Source organism: Rhinoraja longicauda, chromosome 2, assembly GCF_053455715.1.
Source record: "Rhinoraja longicauda isolate Sanriku21f chromosome 2, sRhiLon1.1, whole genome shotgun sequence".
Taxonomy (NCBI): domain Eukaryota; kingdom Metazoa; phylum Chordata; class Chondrichthyes; order Rajiformes; family Arhynchobatidae; genus Rhinoraja; species Rhinoraja longicauda.
The window spans coordinates 83,044,615-83,062,966 of record NC_135954.1 but is presented as its reverse complement, the minus strand read 5'-3'; the positions used below and the strand labels follow the sequence as shown (position 1 = coordinate 83,062,966).

Here is an 18,352-nt window from a genome sequence, read left to right as displayed (position 1 = left end):
GTGATCCAAGTTCCTTTGATCCAAAACAAGTGTTGCATGGGATATAACATTGCCCAGTGCATCACCTAAAAGTGTGACTTTTGCCAGGAAGATCTGATCAAATTTATTGATTGGCATGATGTATCCAAAAATAGTTGCAATTGTAATCAATTTCAGGTTAAAAAAAGATTTTCAATTAATAAAATGGTACTGCATAATGACATTTTTAGTCATATTATATGCTAGAGGTGTTGTGTTCTCATGTGGCAATGTGATTTAACATACAATGTATTTCTCACCTTCCAAATAAAGCACCTGCATCAATGTCAACAATGCACCTTAACTCAACAGTCAATGAAGAATACTTATTTGCTATTTCATTTTCATTTGGGTCAGAAAGGCACCTGACAGAATTACTAATAAAAATAAGAATTGTGAGAATCCAAAATAGTATGTGGAACTGAACGAAAGGAATATGCAATATTTGAGAAATGGCAAGAATGTGGGGAAGTATTGAACACAGCACCACAGGAACCAATGCTTGGATTTGTAATCTATATATTGGACTTCATTGCTGCAGACTCAAATCAGCAGTGGACTTGGAGTCATGGGTATGGCCATCGGGAAATCTGATTATAGATGGTTTCAGATGTGGAAACCTAAGAATCATGAGAATACAAAAAAGAAAACATTGGGAAATAGAAATATCACAAAAGTGTGGATGATTTAATCATTGAAGAAAAGGTCAATTAGGAATGAATACGATGGTATTTTATTATTTGTTTGATCTTTTGTTGTGGCTGGTACAATTAGGCAAGATTTAACTAATAAAATTAACTTTTCATGTCTAGAATAGTTAACAGATGTGAGATAGTGGAAACAATGCTGAAATTATGAGAAAGATGACACGCAGAGTAATAAAACAGACAGTGAGGAAGGGTTGACAGGGATTTCAAGGTAAGAAAATGGAAAATGTAGGAACAACTTTGATTTTGTATTACTAGTGTGAAATGGATGATATCAAGTCAACTGCTGGAAGTACATTTTCCATTGTAACTGCTCTATTTCCATCCATAACAATGGAACTGAAATTAGAAACACAGTGAAACCTAATCGTTCATACTATTTTTGTGAACCTCTTATTTTGATTTCTTTGAATGTTATTGCAAAGTAGACATTATCTCTGAATTTTGGTTGCGAATGCTATAGAGTTTATTCCTGGAAGATGAATTGCCATATCAAAATGCATTCATTTAACTAGTTATTTCTCCAAAGTAGAATCCAAAATCATTGAAAAATGAACATTGCTGACTGTGTGAGAGTTCCATTTGGACACGGTTCTGATTTGGATTTTTCATATAATAGCATTGATATATTTTTTCGTTACCATTCAATTTCGTCATTAAAAATACAGAAGTCTGCCCTGAAGCCATTACATAGATCTGCAAAGTCACAGCCAAAGCATTACAATCCACAAACAGTCTGCCTCTGAGAGCCCTTGCAGGGTTGGTTAAAGCACTTTCCATGTAACACAGATTGTGGAAATTGAAAAGCTTCAAAGTACAGGGAGCTCATTGGTAAACTCCATCTTGTAGACATAGTGGTCTCGTCCAACCACTGCTCGCTGCACCTGCAACATCAGGCAGTGAAGTGCCATCCCTTCTATCCCACTAGAGAATTCACCTCCATCATCATGAATGTGGTCTATAACCCACCCCAGGCAGGCAATCGGCTAGCACTGGAGGAGCTGCACATTGTGGTCAACAAACACCAAATGGCAAACCCATAGCCTTCCCCATCATAGCTGGGACTATGGACCTTCCCCATCATACTACAAGGCTAGTGTGAAGATGTCACTTCCTAACTAACACCAGCACATTTACTGCAGCACCAGAAGATCAAAGATTCTCAACCATTGCTACTCCAACATAAAAGATGCCTATCCTGCTACTCCAACATCAAAATGCCTATCGCTCCATCCCTTGCCCTCACGTTAGGAAAAAAGCGAACCCGAAATATTATCTATCCATTTTCCTCAACAGATGCTGCGTGACTCAATGCTGTCTAATCTGCTGAGTATTTCCAGCATTTCCACTTTCATTATGGGACTAATAGGGTTGTTCTCTGGGAGCCAACATGGACCTAATAGACAGGGTAGCCTCCTTCCTTGTTGTCATAAGTAGAAGATCTGATTGAAGCAAAATTCCCTTTTGCATTTTGCTTGTTTTTTTCCCCCCCTTGATTAACGTACCTGTTTCATGGTAATAAATTATTTGCCAGGGACTTCAGAGGCATTAAGAATCAACTGAATAATGTAGACTTGAGTCACTGTGCCAGGGTGCGGATTCTATTTTCTAGTGGAACTTAATTTCACAATTTATGGTGATAGAATTTGAACTTGAGATTGGCATTGAATCGACCACAGCAATTACATCGGAATAAAATTAATCGGCCCAGAATGAATGATAGGTTGAAAATTACACAAAATGTCTGACTCTGCTGGGCAAAGATTATGACATGTTCAAAAGGAAGTTTTTAATTGTTCACACAATATGTTAAAGCCATGTTAGCAGATTCTACTGTTCAAAAATGATAGCATCTTCAAAGATACACACACAATAATCACAGAATAGAAATGCAGATTAAATCTACATTTTACAGAATCGATTTTACTGAAAATCAACGTAATTTCCCCACTACTTTAAGAATCAAGTGGAAGAAGATACGAAGAAACTTGAAATAAAATTGTGTTTTGTTTAAAGTAACTCACAGCATTTAACAAACATTTATGCCTTACAGTGTGTATCATTGTCTTCACTAATGAATACCAGGTCACAAATGAAGCAAAAGAAAATAACTCGAGGCAAGAAAATGTATCCTGATTGAGTTAAAGACAAATGTGGAAGTAAGCGACCCAATGATGGAATCTTGGTGCAGTAGTTTATTTTAGGGTCCAAAAAGGTATTTAGTATCCATTGGTAATAAAATTGGACATGTCCTTGTTGATCAGATGATCAGAGCAAGAAACGTTCCTAATGATGTTTATGTGGTGTGTAATAATGATTCTACTCATGATATAGATGTAGAATCCATCCCTTTTGAATAATCAAAAAACAACAGTGAATTAAGCCAAGTGGATGTGTTTCTCAGTTCCAGGAATGAGTACAGTGTCAGAGACAAATACACAGCAGAGAAGGTTGAAATGAGTAAGAAAGACCGTTAACAGTGGATCTATAGTGATTGGGTATATGTGTGAATAGAGTTCATACATTTTCAATTAGCAAACGTAGAGTGGTTTATTAATGTTTGATATGCAAGCGACTCATGTGGAAACTAATGATGTGGAAATGACATAGACAGCTGGTGTGCTTTGCTGTAAGACCAGAACAAAGAGCATAACTTTGTTAAGAAGTTCCTGATAGATATGATTGGACAGACAGACTTATCAGCATTCTCAGCATAGTCCAAGAAGCACCCCAAAATACATCACATCCTGCTTTACGGATAATTCATGATTATAATTCAGCTATATTGTTATGTTATTAATTTGCTGATGTTATCATCTGATTAAGATTCAACATTTAACTCTGTTTCTCAGATGAAGTTAAGGCATCAAAAGAATCTGTTATGGTGTTTTAGAATGGTCTCAACTACACTTGCAAAAACAACCTAATTCTTTTAATATAAATTTGAATTGTCTTCTGAGGTAATGGGTCTGCTGGAGATATCATTTCACAAAAATGCAGTCAGCATGACAATTTATAAAATCTAATTAAATATGCAAGAAATGTACCTGTGAATGTTTTTCTCAATAACCCTGTTGAACAGAATGCATTTTCTAGCAAGGAAGTTACAAAAAAAAATCGAGTGTGACTCATAAGTGCAACTTCCCCAATGCAAGAATACAAAAATATATATTATTTTTCCCTTTGGGGATTTGTAGATGTGTCATTGGATTCACATATTGACAAGTTACTTGGCAATCTCAGTGTACAAGTTTAAGCTTTCGAGATACGGGCAGAATTGCAGTCGATTTGAGGACAGCTCTTTGTATCTTTGTATCAAGTGTCTTCCCACACACACTTGTACAATACCCAATGTAAATCTGCCATGAATGAACTCTAATGGGTAATATTTAATAATATAACTTTAAAAGCTTTTATACATTAAAGTATCATTTTTTAAGAATGATAACGATGCAGTTGTATTAATCGTGCTAAAAACATTGATCACAAAAAATATACCTTTTTGTCAGTAACTGAAATTGATGCTAAAAATATCATACTAAATAATATATTGGTAGCAATGTTAGCAGATAAGTGATCAATTTCTTAGTATATTAAAAAAATTAAAGCTTTTAAATATGTATATTAGTGTCCTTCTGTCTGATAAAAAGCTTACTTTTGAGAACTGGAAAGTGGGGGCAGTTAGTCAAAGTCAAACAGTGATTACATTGTGCTGGGGCCACTGGCAGAGCTGACTGTCACAACTGAACATCATTTCCTTCTTACCCTTTTGCATTGGTTAAGTAGATTTTCGATAGATTTCGTCAAACGACATAATATTTTGGAAACCTCCGCCTAATCTGTTTAGTGTAATACGATGGACATAGATAAGGAAACTAACCTCTGGTTTGAAGCCCTGGGCCGCAGGTTTCATGTGCTCCAGGGCTGTCCTGGCGGATATACCATGGTACTAGCTGACACCGACGCCATTTGTGTGTTTTCCATCTGTTAGAAAGAATGCAGCATTGTTATCCCACAGAATTGAATTAAGAAAGACATTACATTTATCTCATGTCATTTAATAATTTTTCATTTGCTCATAATGTGTCTTATAATCTTGCATCTTCTACCAGATAGATATACGATGGAACTATTTGGAAATATGACACAGGGAAAACTGAACATGGGCTTTTTGACCTTAAGATGTGTTAAAAACCTAACCAAAATTAATTAAAATTAATAATGTTGTTGAAGAATTACCAAATAGAGTCAATTCAATATTAGGACTAACATAAGGAAATCTTTCTTCATATAAAACAACTACAACGAACAAATATTACCAATAGTAATGCTTTGAAAGATTGGTCCTCTACCACATCAAAGCCATCAACCCTGCCTCACTGGACTCATATCAGTTCGCTTACAGAGCTAATAGATCCACAGAGGACGCCATCTCTCTGGCTCTTCATACCATCCTGACTGACCTGGAGAGACAGGGCACATACGTGAGGATGCTATTTATAGACTATAGTCCTGCCTTCAATAAGGTCATCCCCACCAAGTTCAACTCCAAACTCCACCAGCTAGGCCTCAGCTCGTCACTATGCAATTGGATCCTGAATTTCCTGTCAGAGCGCCCTCAGACAGTGAGAATAGGCCCGCACCTGTCCTCCACTATCACCCTGAGTACCAGCGCACCACAGGGCTGTGTATTCAGCCCCATCATCTACTCCGTCTTCACACACGACTGTGCTCCTGCATTCGCCACCAACACCATCGTCAAATTTGTGGATGACACAACGTGATCAGGCTGATCTCCAACGGCGATGAATCAGCCTACAGAGCAGAGTGCAGAACCTGGCGAGCCGGTGCTCAGAGAACAACCTGTCCTTAAACACAGCTAAGACCAAGGAGCTAATCATCAACTTTAGAAGGCCACAGGATGAGGAATACGCTCCAGTCTTCATCAACGGGGACAGAGTGGAGAGTGTGTCCAGCTTCAGGTTTCTGGGCACACACATTTCAGAGGACCTCACAAGGTCCACTAACACCGCTGCGCTAGTCAAGAAAGCACAGCAACAGCAGTTTTTCCTGAGGACGCTGAAAAAGGCCGGTGTGCCCCAACAGCTTCTGATGACCTTCTACCGCTGCACCACAGAGAGCATACTAACATACGGCATCTATGTGTGGTATCTCAGCTGCACGGCAGTGGATAGGAGAGCTCTTCAGCGGGTCGTCTGCAGAGCAGAGGATCATTGAGATACAGCTACCTGCCCTAGAGGACATCTACAATGCACGCTGCCTCAGGAAAGCCACCAGCATCTACATGGACTCCACACACCTATGCCACTGTCTGTTTGAACTACTTCCATCTGGCAGACTTGACAAGGCCTTCTACGCCCGCACCTCCAGTCTAAGAAACAGCTTTATTCCTAGAGCTATAGCTGCTCTGAATCGGACCTGCTGAGTGCCCCCCATGATCTGTCTCTGCTCCCATGGTCATCTGGCACAATTGACCCTGCATGAATCTATTTGCATTTTACCTTGTTTCTTTTTTTTCTCCCTTCTTTTTGTTGTTTTTTTGTTTTCGCCGTGTTTTATTTATTTTATAGCATCAATATGGAAGTGGCATTCTTAATCTCGTTGTACTTGTACAATGACAATAAAGATATAATGATTGATTGATTGATGAACTTTCAGATACCCAAGGGCTAAATAGTTCAGTGTCTGAAAGCTCAAACTATTTGTCGATCATGCTTTGTTGAAAGAAAGATTTTCTGGTGATAATGGCAAAAAATGTGTGCCTATTTAAGAAACAGTTGGTTATTTATTGCCATAGAGCAAGTATGGTGATGTATGGAGTATTGTTGGAAGGTTGCAATTGGGTAAATTAAGATGGGCTCTCTTCATTCTTAATGAGCCCATGATCTAACAATCACTGTGACACTAAAGGTAATGTGGAACTAACGTTTTCTGTGCAAATTCGTGTGCAAAATATTGACGTGATTATAATAACTGCATTGCCTTAACTAGTTGGAATTAAGAATCTGCTTTCTTATGCCTTCCTACCTAGGGGAACTAGCTACCCTGATATGCCAGGATTGCCTGAATATTAGGTACTTTTATCCTGAATCCCATTGGGGAGATGTTATTTCTCCCATTTCTTTTCATATTTGTTCCCTTTTCACTTACATAGATCAGAATCGAGTAAAAAATGATGTCAAAGGCTTTAATGAGGTCAATATTATATGGATGACATATAATTGTTGTTGCAGTTCCCAGCATTTCATTTGGAGTTATCACTTGGTGAAAATTTGCCTCTCCATGGACAAAGGTCACACCATGATTCAGGAAGCAGCTCCTCGGTTATTGGGAGAAGGTGGTTGAAGAGGACATTTAAGATACCTTTCCCTGTGACAGGCAGAGGGAAAATTGTTTGGCTACTGAAGTCAGATTTGCTTCCTTTCTCAAAGATGGTCACCATCATAGACTCTCTGAAAATTCCTGAAATGTCTACCCCTGCACAGAGAAAGTTAGATTTATGACTGAGTTCCTTATCATAGAAGTTTAGAACTTCAGTGAGAATACTATCTGCCACCAAGGCCTTGTTATTTCTGTGGTTTATAATATTTTTGACCTCTTGTAGGTCAGGAGTTGTGTCTAATCTGGATCAAATAAACCCCAATATCGATATTCCGTCTTGATTTCTATCATGGGATGCCGTTAACAAGTGCACAGAGTAAAGGATTCAGGATGTCTTGAAAAATCGCCTTTAAAATGCTCTTTGTGTTCTGGGATTCACTGACCCATGACACACTCAAAGTACAGAAAATCCATTTGGAATGACAGTGAGAACCTTGTGTCCATGGCATCGGGACCACCACAGAAGCCAGTGTAAACAATGGAAGTAAAACACCTCACAAACTTCTCCCTCCTGTCTTAGTCAAAGCAAGTCTGCAGGTTTCAAATAGACCTCATCAGCCACCTCAGAACTGACAGAACTCAAGTTGAAGTAGGTCATCCTCAATCCCAAGGGCGGAGATTTGGGCTTCTAATTTTCTTTGGGGGACTTGTCTGTTGAAACTGTTCCCACTGTCTGTTGCTGTGATGAGTTACTTTCGATTGGTGCAGTAAAATTACACAGAAATACTAGGGAAGAGATAGAAAATAGAACATAGAACTGTACAGCACAAGAATAGGCTCTTCAGCCCCCAATGTCTGTGCTAAGCATGATGCCAAGACCAACTCTGATCTGCCTGCACCTAATCCATATCTCTCAATTCCCTGTATATTCATATGCCTATCCAAAGTCTCTTATATTGCACTATCGCATTTGCTTCAACAATCACCCCAGGCAACAACTTGCCCTGCACATCTCCTTTAAACTTTGCCCCATCTTAAAGTTATGGCCTCTAGTATTTGATTGTTACAATATGGAAAAAAGGTTCTGACTGCCTACTATATCTATGCTTCTCATAATTTATATACTTCTATCAGGTCTCCCTGCAAATCCAATGCTCCAAAGAAACCAATCCAAGTCTGTCCAACCTCTCCTTGTCGCTAATATTCCCTAATCCAGGAATCATTCTGGTAAACCTCCTCTGCACTCTTTCCAAAGCTTCCACATTCTCTAATCGGGTGATCAGAACTGCATGCAATACCCCCAAAATGGCCTAACCAATGTCATATAATGCTGCATCATGACTTCCTGAATATGTCTTCTTTACCATGATATCTAAATGTGGTGCCACTTCCAGGAAGTTATGGACTTGGACCCCAAGATCCTTCTCAAGATTCAAGATTCAAGATAGCTTTATTTGTCATCCAATATTGGACGAAATTCAGTCATCCATCAAAGAAACATCCATCACAGTGAGTCTCCTCCAGTCCTCTCCTCACTGTGATGGAAGGCCACAATGTCTTTCCCTTCTCCTGCTGTCCTTGCCCGCAGTCAGGTTGTTGTGGTTGCAGGCCGCACCGGACGGTCCACAGCGGGCCAAGCCCAAGGCGAGTCGCAGCCGCTCCCGCAGCCTCCGAAGACGGCCGGCTCCGCCGATGATAAGTCCGATCCGGGGCGGGCGAACACGCTGCTGCTGCCGCTGTTGCTGCACGTCGGGGCGGTCGTGGCTCCCGACATTGAAGCCCCCGCCCAGCAGAGAAATATCCCACGGCATATCTGTGCATCAATGCTATTAAGTGTCATGCCATTAATTGTATATTTTCCCAAATTACCTCCCAAAGTGCAACACCACACATCCATCAATCATTCCATCAGCCATTTCTCTGCCCATTTCCGCGGCTAATCTGTATCCCACTGTATGCTTTGACAGCCTTCCTCACAGCCCACGACCCCAAAAACCTTGGTGTCATCTGCAAACTTTCTAACCTACCCACCTACGATTGCGTCCCTCCTTTATCCCTGAGCACTCCTATTTTCTCCCTAGTTACCCTCTTGTTTTTAATGTAGGTATAAAAACCTTTGGGATTTTCTTTAATCCAACTTGCCACAGCCATTTCAAGGCCCCTTCTGGTCCGTCTAAGAGCCCACTTGAGTTCTTTCCTCCTTTCTTTACATTCCTCAGAGGCCCTGTCTGATTCCATCCCCAAACTATGCATTTACTTCCTTTTTTCTTTTTGACCAAACTTACAACTTGTTTGGTCATCCAAGATTCCCCTACTTTGCATCCCTATCCCTCCTCCTTTCTGGAACATGCTGGTTCTGAACTTTGATCAACTGGCCTTTAAACAACTCCCACGCATCAGATGTAGACTTACCCAATAACAAGCGGTCTTAGTGTACCCCCCACTCCTCTCCACCTGAGCTCCTGTCGAATAACATTGTCATTTGCCTTACTCCAGTTATGTCCCTCTTGCAACCATGTTTGTGCAGTGGCTGCTACATCATTATCCCAATAATCGATTTGGGCTCTTAGTTCCTCTGCTTTCTCCACAATATTCCTTGCATTGAAATAAACACACCAGCCCATCAGCATCACCATATTCTTTCAACTCTCCTTGTCTGTCCTTGCTATGTGACTTACTGGATCCTAACTTCTAACCTTCCAATCACTCCTTCCAATTTCTGACCACTACTCTGGTTCCCATCCCCTGCCTCTCTGGCTATAACCCTCCCAAATAGCACTAGCAAAACTCCCTTCAATGATATTGGTCCCTCTCCGGTTCAGATGTAACCCGTCCCTCTTATCCAGATCATAACTGTTCCAGAAGAGGTCCCAACAACCCAAAAATATCTGAATCCCTACCTTCTGAAGCAACTTCTGAGCCACTCATTCATCTGTCCTATCTTCCTATTCCTCCCCTCACTAGCATGTGGCACCGGGAAGAATACTCAGGGTCCTGCTTTGTAATATTCTGCCTAACTCCCTAGAGTCACTTTGCAGGGCCTCATCCCTTTTCCCACCGATATCATTCGTGCCAATGTGCATCGCGACCTGTAACTCCTCGCCCTCCCCTGAGAATGTTCTGCAACTGCTCAACGATTAGAGACATCCTGGACCCTGGCACCAGGGAGGCCACACATCAGGGAGTTTTGTTTGCTCTCTTCAGTGACTTTGATTTGTTTGCTGACTGAATGACTGAGTGAAGATACAAGTTTCCAAGGAAGGATGGTCTCCTTTTCCATTAGCTTGAATTGAACCCAGCATTTTAAGTAGCAGTTACAGTATATAAGACATATTGCTGTAGCAAACTGATAAGTATGAAATCAATTTAATTGCTGACTCTTTATTCATAAACTTATCAAATTCTCAAATGGAATGAAATTAATATATTGCAGTAACTGTGGTCTAGTAGCTTCATTAAAATAGCAAGCAAATAATCTTTCAGCATTGTATTCATTCATTTTGCAATGAGATAATTTTTTACTTGTGCAATAATATAAAATTGAGGTTGCATCTGCAATTATGAATTTATCCAATTTATGTTTCATTGCGATAGTCACAAGAGAAAACCTGGTACGCGGCTACCATCAGATTCCGGTCCGCCCAGACGACATCCCAAGATTGCCCTCATCAGCCCTTTCGGGCTCATTGAGTTCCTGCGCATGCCTATCGGCCTCAAGAACGCATGGTCAACTTCTAACACCGCTTCGTGCCAGCAGCCGCCAGAATCATGCAACTGCTGTTCAAGGCCCTGGCCAACAAGCCGAAAGAACTCGTTTGGAACAAAGCAGCCACGATCACGTTCGACAACGCCAAGGAGACGCTGGCAAAGGCGACGATGCTGATACATCTACGGGCCAACGCGCCACAGCTCTCACGGTCGATGCATCTGGCACAGCCGTGGGCGGAGTGCTGGAACAACTAACTGATCAATGGTAGCTGGCAGCCCCTCACCTTTTTCAGTTGTCACCTGAGACCACCCCGAGCAGAAATACAGCGCTTTCGACCGGGAGCTCATCGCTCTCTACCTGGCCATCCGGCATTTCCACTACTTCCTCGAGGGCAGGGATTTCACAGCTTTCACCGACCACAAGCCATTAATATTTGCCTTTGCCAAAGTGTCTGATCCTTGGTCAGCCTGACATCAGCGTCACCTGACCTACATCTCAGAGTACATGACTTGTCCAGCTCATCACAGGCAAGAGCGACCAGGTCACAGATGCCTTGTCCCACACCGCCATCAATGCCATCCATGCTCTGGCCCCGGGTGTCGACTACACGACTCTGGCCCCAGGTGTCGCCTACACGATCGTGGCGGCCACCCAGCGAGAGGATAAATTGATGCTCGCCTACCGCACCGCCATCTTAGGCCTGCTGTTGGAGGACGTGCAATTCAGGCCCGCTGACACCACACTCCTCTGCCGGACAGCCATGATCCATCATCCCCACTGCCAGGCGCCGCCGGATTTTCGACATGGTTCATGGTTTGGCTCACCCTTCCATCCGGGCAACAACGGCACTGATGGCAGCCAAGTTCATGTGGCACGAGTTGTGCAAACAGGTCGGCAACAGGGCCAGAGCGTGCATCCCCTGTCAAACCTCCGAGATTCAGCGACACATCAAGGCGCCGCTGCAGGACTTCGCCCTGACGCGCCGGCGTTTCAACTACATCCACGTCGACATCGTGGGACCACTGCCTTCATCCAGAGGTGTCATCCACCTTTTCACCATCGTGGACAGATTCACGAGATGGCTGGAAGCCGTCCTGCTCTTGGATACCTCCACTGCGACGTGTGCACGTGCCCACTGCCCACTGGATCGCCCGCTCTGACGTGCCGGCAGACATCTCCTCTGCTAGTGGAGCGCAGTTCATCTCCGAGTTGTGGCCAGCAATGGCCCGGCTGCTTGGCACTCAGCCGAACCACACTATGGCCTCCCACCCGCAAGCAAATGGCCTCGTGGAACGTTTTCATCGGCACATGAAGGCATCCCTCAAGGCACGGCTCACAGGCCGAGACTGGATGGACGAGGTGCCGTGGGTCCTGCTAGGCATACGCACTGCCCCAAAGGAGGACCTGGCAACTTCCTCGGCCGAGCTGGTGTACGGCGCCCCACTTACGGTCCCGGAGGACTTCATCCCGGCAGCGAGTGGACATCAGGAACCGCACACGACCATGCTGACGTGCCTCCGTGAGAAGGTGGGCGCGTTCTCTCCAGGCCCAACATCCCAACACAGTCTTACAACTACGTAGGTCCCACTCGACCTCCAGGAATGCCAGTACGTCTTCCTTCACCGAGATTCCCACCGTACACCACTGCAAAAGCCTTACAAGAGACCCTTCAAGGTACTGCAAAACGGCGCCACGACTTTCGTCATCGACATTGGCGGCGGACACGAGACTCTCTCCGTGGACCGTCTTAAGCCGGCACACTTGGACATTGACCAACCAATGCAGGTGGCACAACCCCGCCGCAGAGGGCGTCCACCATCACGACCAAACCCGGCCTCAACTCAACCAGCTGCAACCCCAAACACAGGAGACACGTACACGCGATCAGGTCGCCTCACCCCCTCCAATACTCCGGTTCTGGGCGGGGTCATGTGGTGGGCCGAGCCACATTAGTCTCGAACCATCGTTCATTGAGCTCGAACACTCGGGTGGACCGGACGTGATCTGGGCCAACCAATCAACGCCGTCCTGGGCAAGTTTTTAACGGTTAAATAAAACCGTATGCGCTCGATCGACGGAGCTGTATTAGTTAAATATTAAACTGAGAGTTCATACAACGCGGGAACCTCTCCAATATATTAAAATTGATAATATATTACAGATTTGTTCAAGTACACAAAATGGACCAATTAGTCATCTGAAGAATATCCTGGGGTTAATGTACAAATTCTATATACATGACTGAGTTCTAGTACGACAAATTCAATTAAATTAACCTTGTACAACTTCCTAAACATATTTGAATTATCCCTTTGCCAGGACATAAAATAGGTTTACATCTGATCAAGTAACATAATTCAAAAGATCACTGGGCTTTCTTTTTATTATGAGGTAGACATGATACTTTTCATTCCACAAACAAAGCAAATGGACCGCTGTTTGTACAGGAAATCAAAGAGGTGATTTGTCTTTTGGTGCTGTACAGCATTTAATCAAGATAGATTGTGAGCCTGAGTTGTACAAACAGAAGAAAAAAACAGAATTGAAAGTCAAATAAGGTTCTGAGCTTAGAACGAGTGAAAATACATGCATTCATCCATCATGGAGGAACAGATAAATGCTTTAGTCATAACATTACTCTGACAGCAGTGCTCCATCTATCACAGGAGATGGACTTAGAAGTGGCCAGTCTTGATACCTATGATTGGTGCGCTCTCTCAGCTTGTTCACAGTGCTAATTCATAACATTAACTTTGTATGTTCTCCTAAAGCCCCTGACACACAAGTCCCACTGTCTGTGTTAAGAGACTGAGCAGATAGAGCTGAGAGTGATGGCCCATTCCCACGACATCTTTTTCGGAAGGTCATTGGCATTCGATTACAGCCAAGAGTCTGACAGTAGGTTATGGAGGGAAGGGGGACTGATGAAGAGAGAGTCGATAGTTTTGGTATTGTGGGGGAATGCAGATGGTGGTCAATCAAGATGAAGGATCCTGGCAAGCCGTAGCAAGGAAGCAATTGTGGTGGTGAATGGGAGAAGTGCTTGGTGTGGAATGGTTAGATAGGCTTGATTGGACAGGTAGAAACAAACTCATATTTTCTGACCCAAGACCAGCGCTAAAAATACACTCATGATGTGAGGTATAAATGCTTCCAGCCTGAAAGTAGCACCATTCAGGCACAATACATTGATGCATCACTGCCTGTTTCGGCAACATGGATGTCCAGGAACAAGGAAGGTTGGAAAAAGTGGTGAACTCTGCTCAGTCCATCACGGGTACTGGCCTCTCCACCATCAAAGGGATCGACCGGAATTGCTTCTCAGAAAGGCAGTCAGCATCACCTGACATCCACACCAGCCTGGCCACACTCTCGTTTCACTCCTGCTATCGGGAAGAAGGTATAGGAGCCTGAAAACCGTAACATCCAGGATCAGGAGCAGCTTCTCCCATACAACCATCAGACTATTAAACACTACAACTTCCAAATAAGCTCCGGACTACATAAACTTGGGGGTATTATTTTTGTTTTTGAACTATTATTGTTTTTTTTATACTGAACTGTTTTGATGTTTACTATGGTGTTTACAGAATACTATGTTTACATGTCTATTGTGCTGCTGTAAGTAAGAATGTCATTGTTCCGTTTCGGGACATGTGCAAAAAAAAAAACTCTTGACTCTTGACTGAAAAACTTGTCTTTATCTTCAAGAACACAATGATGTTTGTCCTCAGCTGGCTTGCCATCAACTATGTGTTGAAAACGACCACTATCTGCTTCCTACCAATTGGCACCTTTTTAATACGAGGAATGAAGAGGTATGGATCACTTGTAGGATGTAATGAAAACACCACAAGAATAATTAGTATAAATAAAGAAAAAGTTGAGATTGATATGGTCAGATTATATTCATCCTGATAGGCATTTTTTACCTGTAATTATTGCAGACGCTGGTAGATTCACAGTCCTTCTCCTCAACAAGTGTATCAGGACAATCATGTCCTCCATTTGACGGTAATTGAACGATGATTCGATGGCGGGATTGTTTTGCTGTACGATCATCTCCTGCAAGTAATGAAATACCACAATGGTTCATGAATAAGGCAGAACTTCAATGCAGTGTGCAAAGTTAATGAAAAACTATTACCTGCAAATTGCTTTTTCCCACATACAGTTTAGGAATTTATACCGATTCACTCATCTTCCATCTAGGCACATAGATGCTACCTGAGGGACTCAGTACCAAATATTAACAATTTCTCTTTCCACAGATGAAGCCTGACCTACTGAGTGTGCACAGCATTTTCTGGTTTTTTTTGTTCTGATTTAAAGTCAGCCACCTTAATGCTGTTTCCCTTTCTGCATATGCTGCCGGATTTGGTGAGCCATTTTTTTTCTCTCTTTATCTTCAGATTTCCAGCAACATGTGTCTTGTCTCTTTCGATTCCAACATGCTCTTTTTGCTTTCTATTTTCTCTTCAAATTACCTTCATTCGTAAGAGATAACTCTCCTATACAGCCTTGCTCTCTCCCATTATAGGCAATCCCTCTACTCTCTCCCCCCTTCCCCTTCTCTGCAACAGAGACACATTTATTTTTTCACTTTCCCAATTCTATCAGGATCTGGAATATTAACTCAGCTTCACTCTCCATAGAATGCTTCCTGACACATTGAGCACTTGTTATTTTTATTTCAAGTTCCAGCACAGGGAGGTGCTTTAATTTTCAAGACTGTTGAAATGTTGAGATTTTCTTTCAAGTAAAAAGCTGTTAGGAAATAACACCACCTGAAGAGTGGTAGAAGCAACAGGAAGATTCAGAAGGGTATTGAATATAAATGCTTGAGGGGAAAACATTGCATTGCAAAAGGGAAAACAACTATCAGACGTAGTACACAATGAAATGTTTTATTAAAATTCACATAATAACATAAATCCTGGGCCAGATTTTTACAGTCGATGCTGGTGAGTGGACAACTGGCACTCAATCATTAACAGGAAGCAAATCTGGATTGATGCACAAGAACTTACTGTAAAATATACGCGCATCTCTGCCAAGACTCATCCTATAGTTTCCTTACTTGTTTTGCACTGTTTTTGACTTTTCATCTTTCTCTATCTGCCATTTCACCGTTTGAACCATGACTCAACTTATATCACTACCAGCTCTGCGTCAGAAGGTTCTGAGTTCAAGTCCCACTCCATATATTTGAACACAAAAATTATAGGCTGTCACTGCAGTGCACCATCAGTGGGGGACTGCACTGTCAGATTATATGCTCTACAAGTTGAAAAGTTTTTTATTGCACTGTAATGTGTTCATTAAGAAGGGGAAATTACAGTCGTTTGGTTCGAACATTTTGGAAAACTGTTCACTAACTGCGGTTTAACAAATGGAATTTGAGTCTTCCATTCGTGTGGACTATGATCCTCCCACACGCACAGTTGCATCTAGATATTATTAGACGCTTGCTACACTTGCATGTGTAATTGCTGATTGGTGTAGGCTGCTCATACAGAAGCAGGCCCTCTCAATGAATGTGCGGCTAAGACTGAAGGTGGATGCGCCACCAGGGACTTGTTTTCGAATAGCATATTTTTGCACAACGTCTTTGGTTTTTGTGCAGTCTTTTTTCTTTGCACTCGCTTACACAAATTATTATAATTTAAGTTTTGTGTGCTGTCTGAGTCTATGTATCTGTGATGCTTCTACAAGCAAGTTTTTCCATTGTACCTGTACCTCACTGTACTGGTGTATATGACAGTAAACCTGCCTTGACTTGACCATGGGTCCAGGCACTTGAAATGAACTACAGATAGGCCTCCTTTTTGTCACTCCCCACAATGTGTTCAGATTCCACTAACTCCACACCTCAGCCCTGAGCAATCTTCACCAGATTTCCGTCTTGTTTCCCCACCCCTTGATTTGATCCTTGACTTTCAACCTTTTCAGCCCCTGCAGCGTCAAATGTTCTGGAGAGAAACTCCCTTGTGCACATAGAGAAAGGCACCATCTTGGACCTCACATAAATAATTCACATGTTGGGCTACGACATACATTGTCATTGTCATCGACCAGTCCCTGCTTGGAAGAATTTCTATCTAGACCCTTGAATAGAAAATACTGAGTATATGTAGAAGGGAAATACAGATAACCTTGAAAACCAAAGATCCCAGTGGGGAGTAGGTCTCAGGGGAGAGTATTTCTGCAATACTTTGAGAATGCATTTCATGAAAACTGTCTATAACTTAATAATATTAATGACTGGGAAATTATTGAAGCATTCAGTCCAGGCATCATATCGCGGAATCACCACTAATGTAACATCATTCTTTTTAACTCAGTCCAAATGTGTCCCATTGTGAACTTAACCCACCTTTGAATTTTGTGGCGATAAGTTTTAATATTGATAAATGGTCATATTTGCTGTGAATGTGGTTTGGATAAGCTAGATTCAATGAATAGTGTACTTAACTCAAACCTATTCCAAACGTTCCTACGGTATATCCGTGTGCCTCTGTATCTGTGTGTGTCTGAGTCTGGGTGCATCTGTGTGTCTGCCTCTGTGACTGTGCGAGTCTGTGTCTGCAAGCATCTGTGTCTGCTTGTGTCTGTGTCTGCATGTGTCTGATTCTGTGTGCCCCTGTGTGTGTGGCTCTGTGACTGTGTGTGTCTTAGTCTGCGTGCCGCTGTGACTGTGTGTGGCTCTGAGTCTGCGTACGTCTGTGTACACGTGCATCTGTGTCCGCTTGTGTCTGTGTCTGCGTGCCTGTGTGTGTCTCAGTCTGCGTGTCTCTGTGTGTATGCGTCACTGTGTCTCTATGCCTATGATTGAGATAACACTCAGTTGGAACTGAAGTAGGAACAAGGACGAACATTCTCTACATATCTCCTCCAGAAATTTGAAACATTTTAGGCAGGCATAATTGAAAAGGAACTGCAAACATAAATAGGACTTTAGACATATAGCTCGGAAACAGGCCCTTCGGCTCACTGTCCTCGCCGACCAGCGATCCCCCTGCACTCTAACACCATCCTCCACACTAGAGTAAATTTTACAACTTACCAAAGCTAATTAGCCTACAATCTAGTATGTATTTGGCGTGTGGGAGGAAACCGGAGCACCCGGAGAAATCCCACACAGTCACAGGAAGAACGTACAAACTCCGTACAAACAGCACCCGTAGTCAGGATTGAACCCGGGTCTTTGGCACTGTGAGTCTGCAACTCTACCGCTGTGCCACCGTGCCGCCCCAAAAGGCGAAAGAACTCTATGAACGAGCTGAAATGACTGGAGAGATATCAAGGTCATACCTGCTTAAAATGAGCGGAAAGGAGGTAATAGTTATAGGATTGACTGTGTAGGTTTAAACTTTCAGCTGATTTGGAAAGGATGAAAAAAATCTGTTTTTTAGAAATCGGAGCATTGAATCAGCCTGCTGTTTATGAAATATGATTTGGTTGCTGAAGCATTTCATGTTTAAGTTGGAAAAGATTTGTGGTTCATTGAGCATCAGCTTTAACTTGGACCATTTGCAGAATAAAAATGTGACAAGGAATGAAGGTAGTGATAAAC

General features: G+C 42.5%; 1 protein-coding gene across 1 annotated transcript in view; it reads right to left on the bottom strand.

Annotated features, from left to right (window-relative positions):
* The window catches only part of LOC144606191 (thrombospondin type-1 domain-containing protein 7A-like), a 306,928-nt gene that overhangs the window by 47,713 nt on the left and 240,863 nt on the right, over positions 1 to 18,352 (bottom strand). Inside the window, exons 10-11 of the mRNA XM_078422057.1 lie at positions 14,709 to 14,841; positions 4,606 to 4,709 (exon numbers count right to left, since the gene is read on the bottom strand). Of these exons, the coding sequence (XP_078278183.1) occupies positions 4,606 to 4,709; positions 14,709 to 14,841 (237 nt within the window). The remainder of the gene's footprint in view (positions 1 to 4,605; positions 4,710 to 14,708; positions 14,842 to 18,352) is intronic.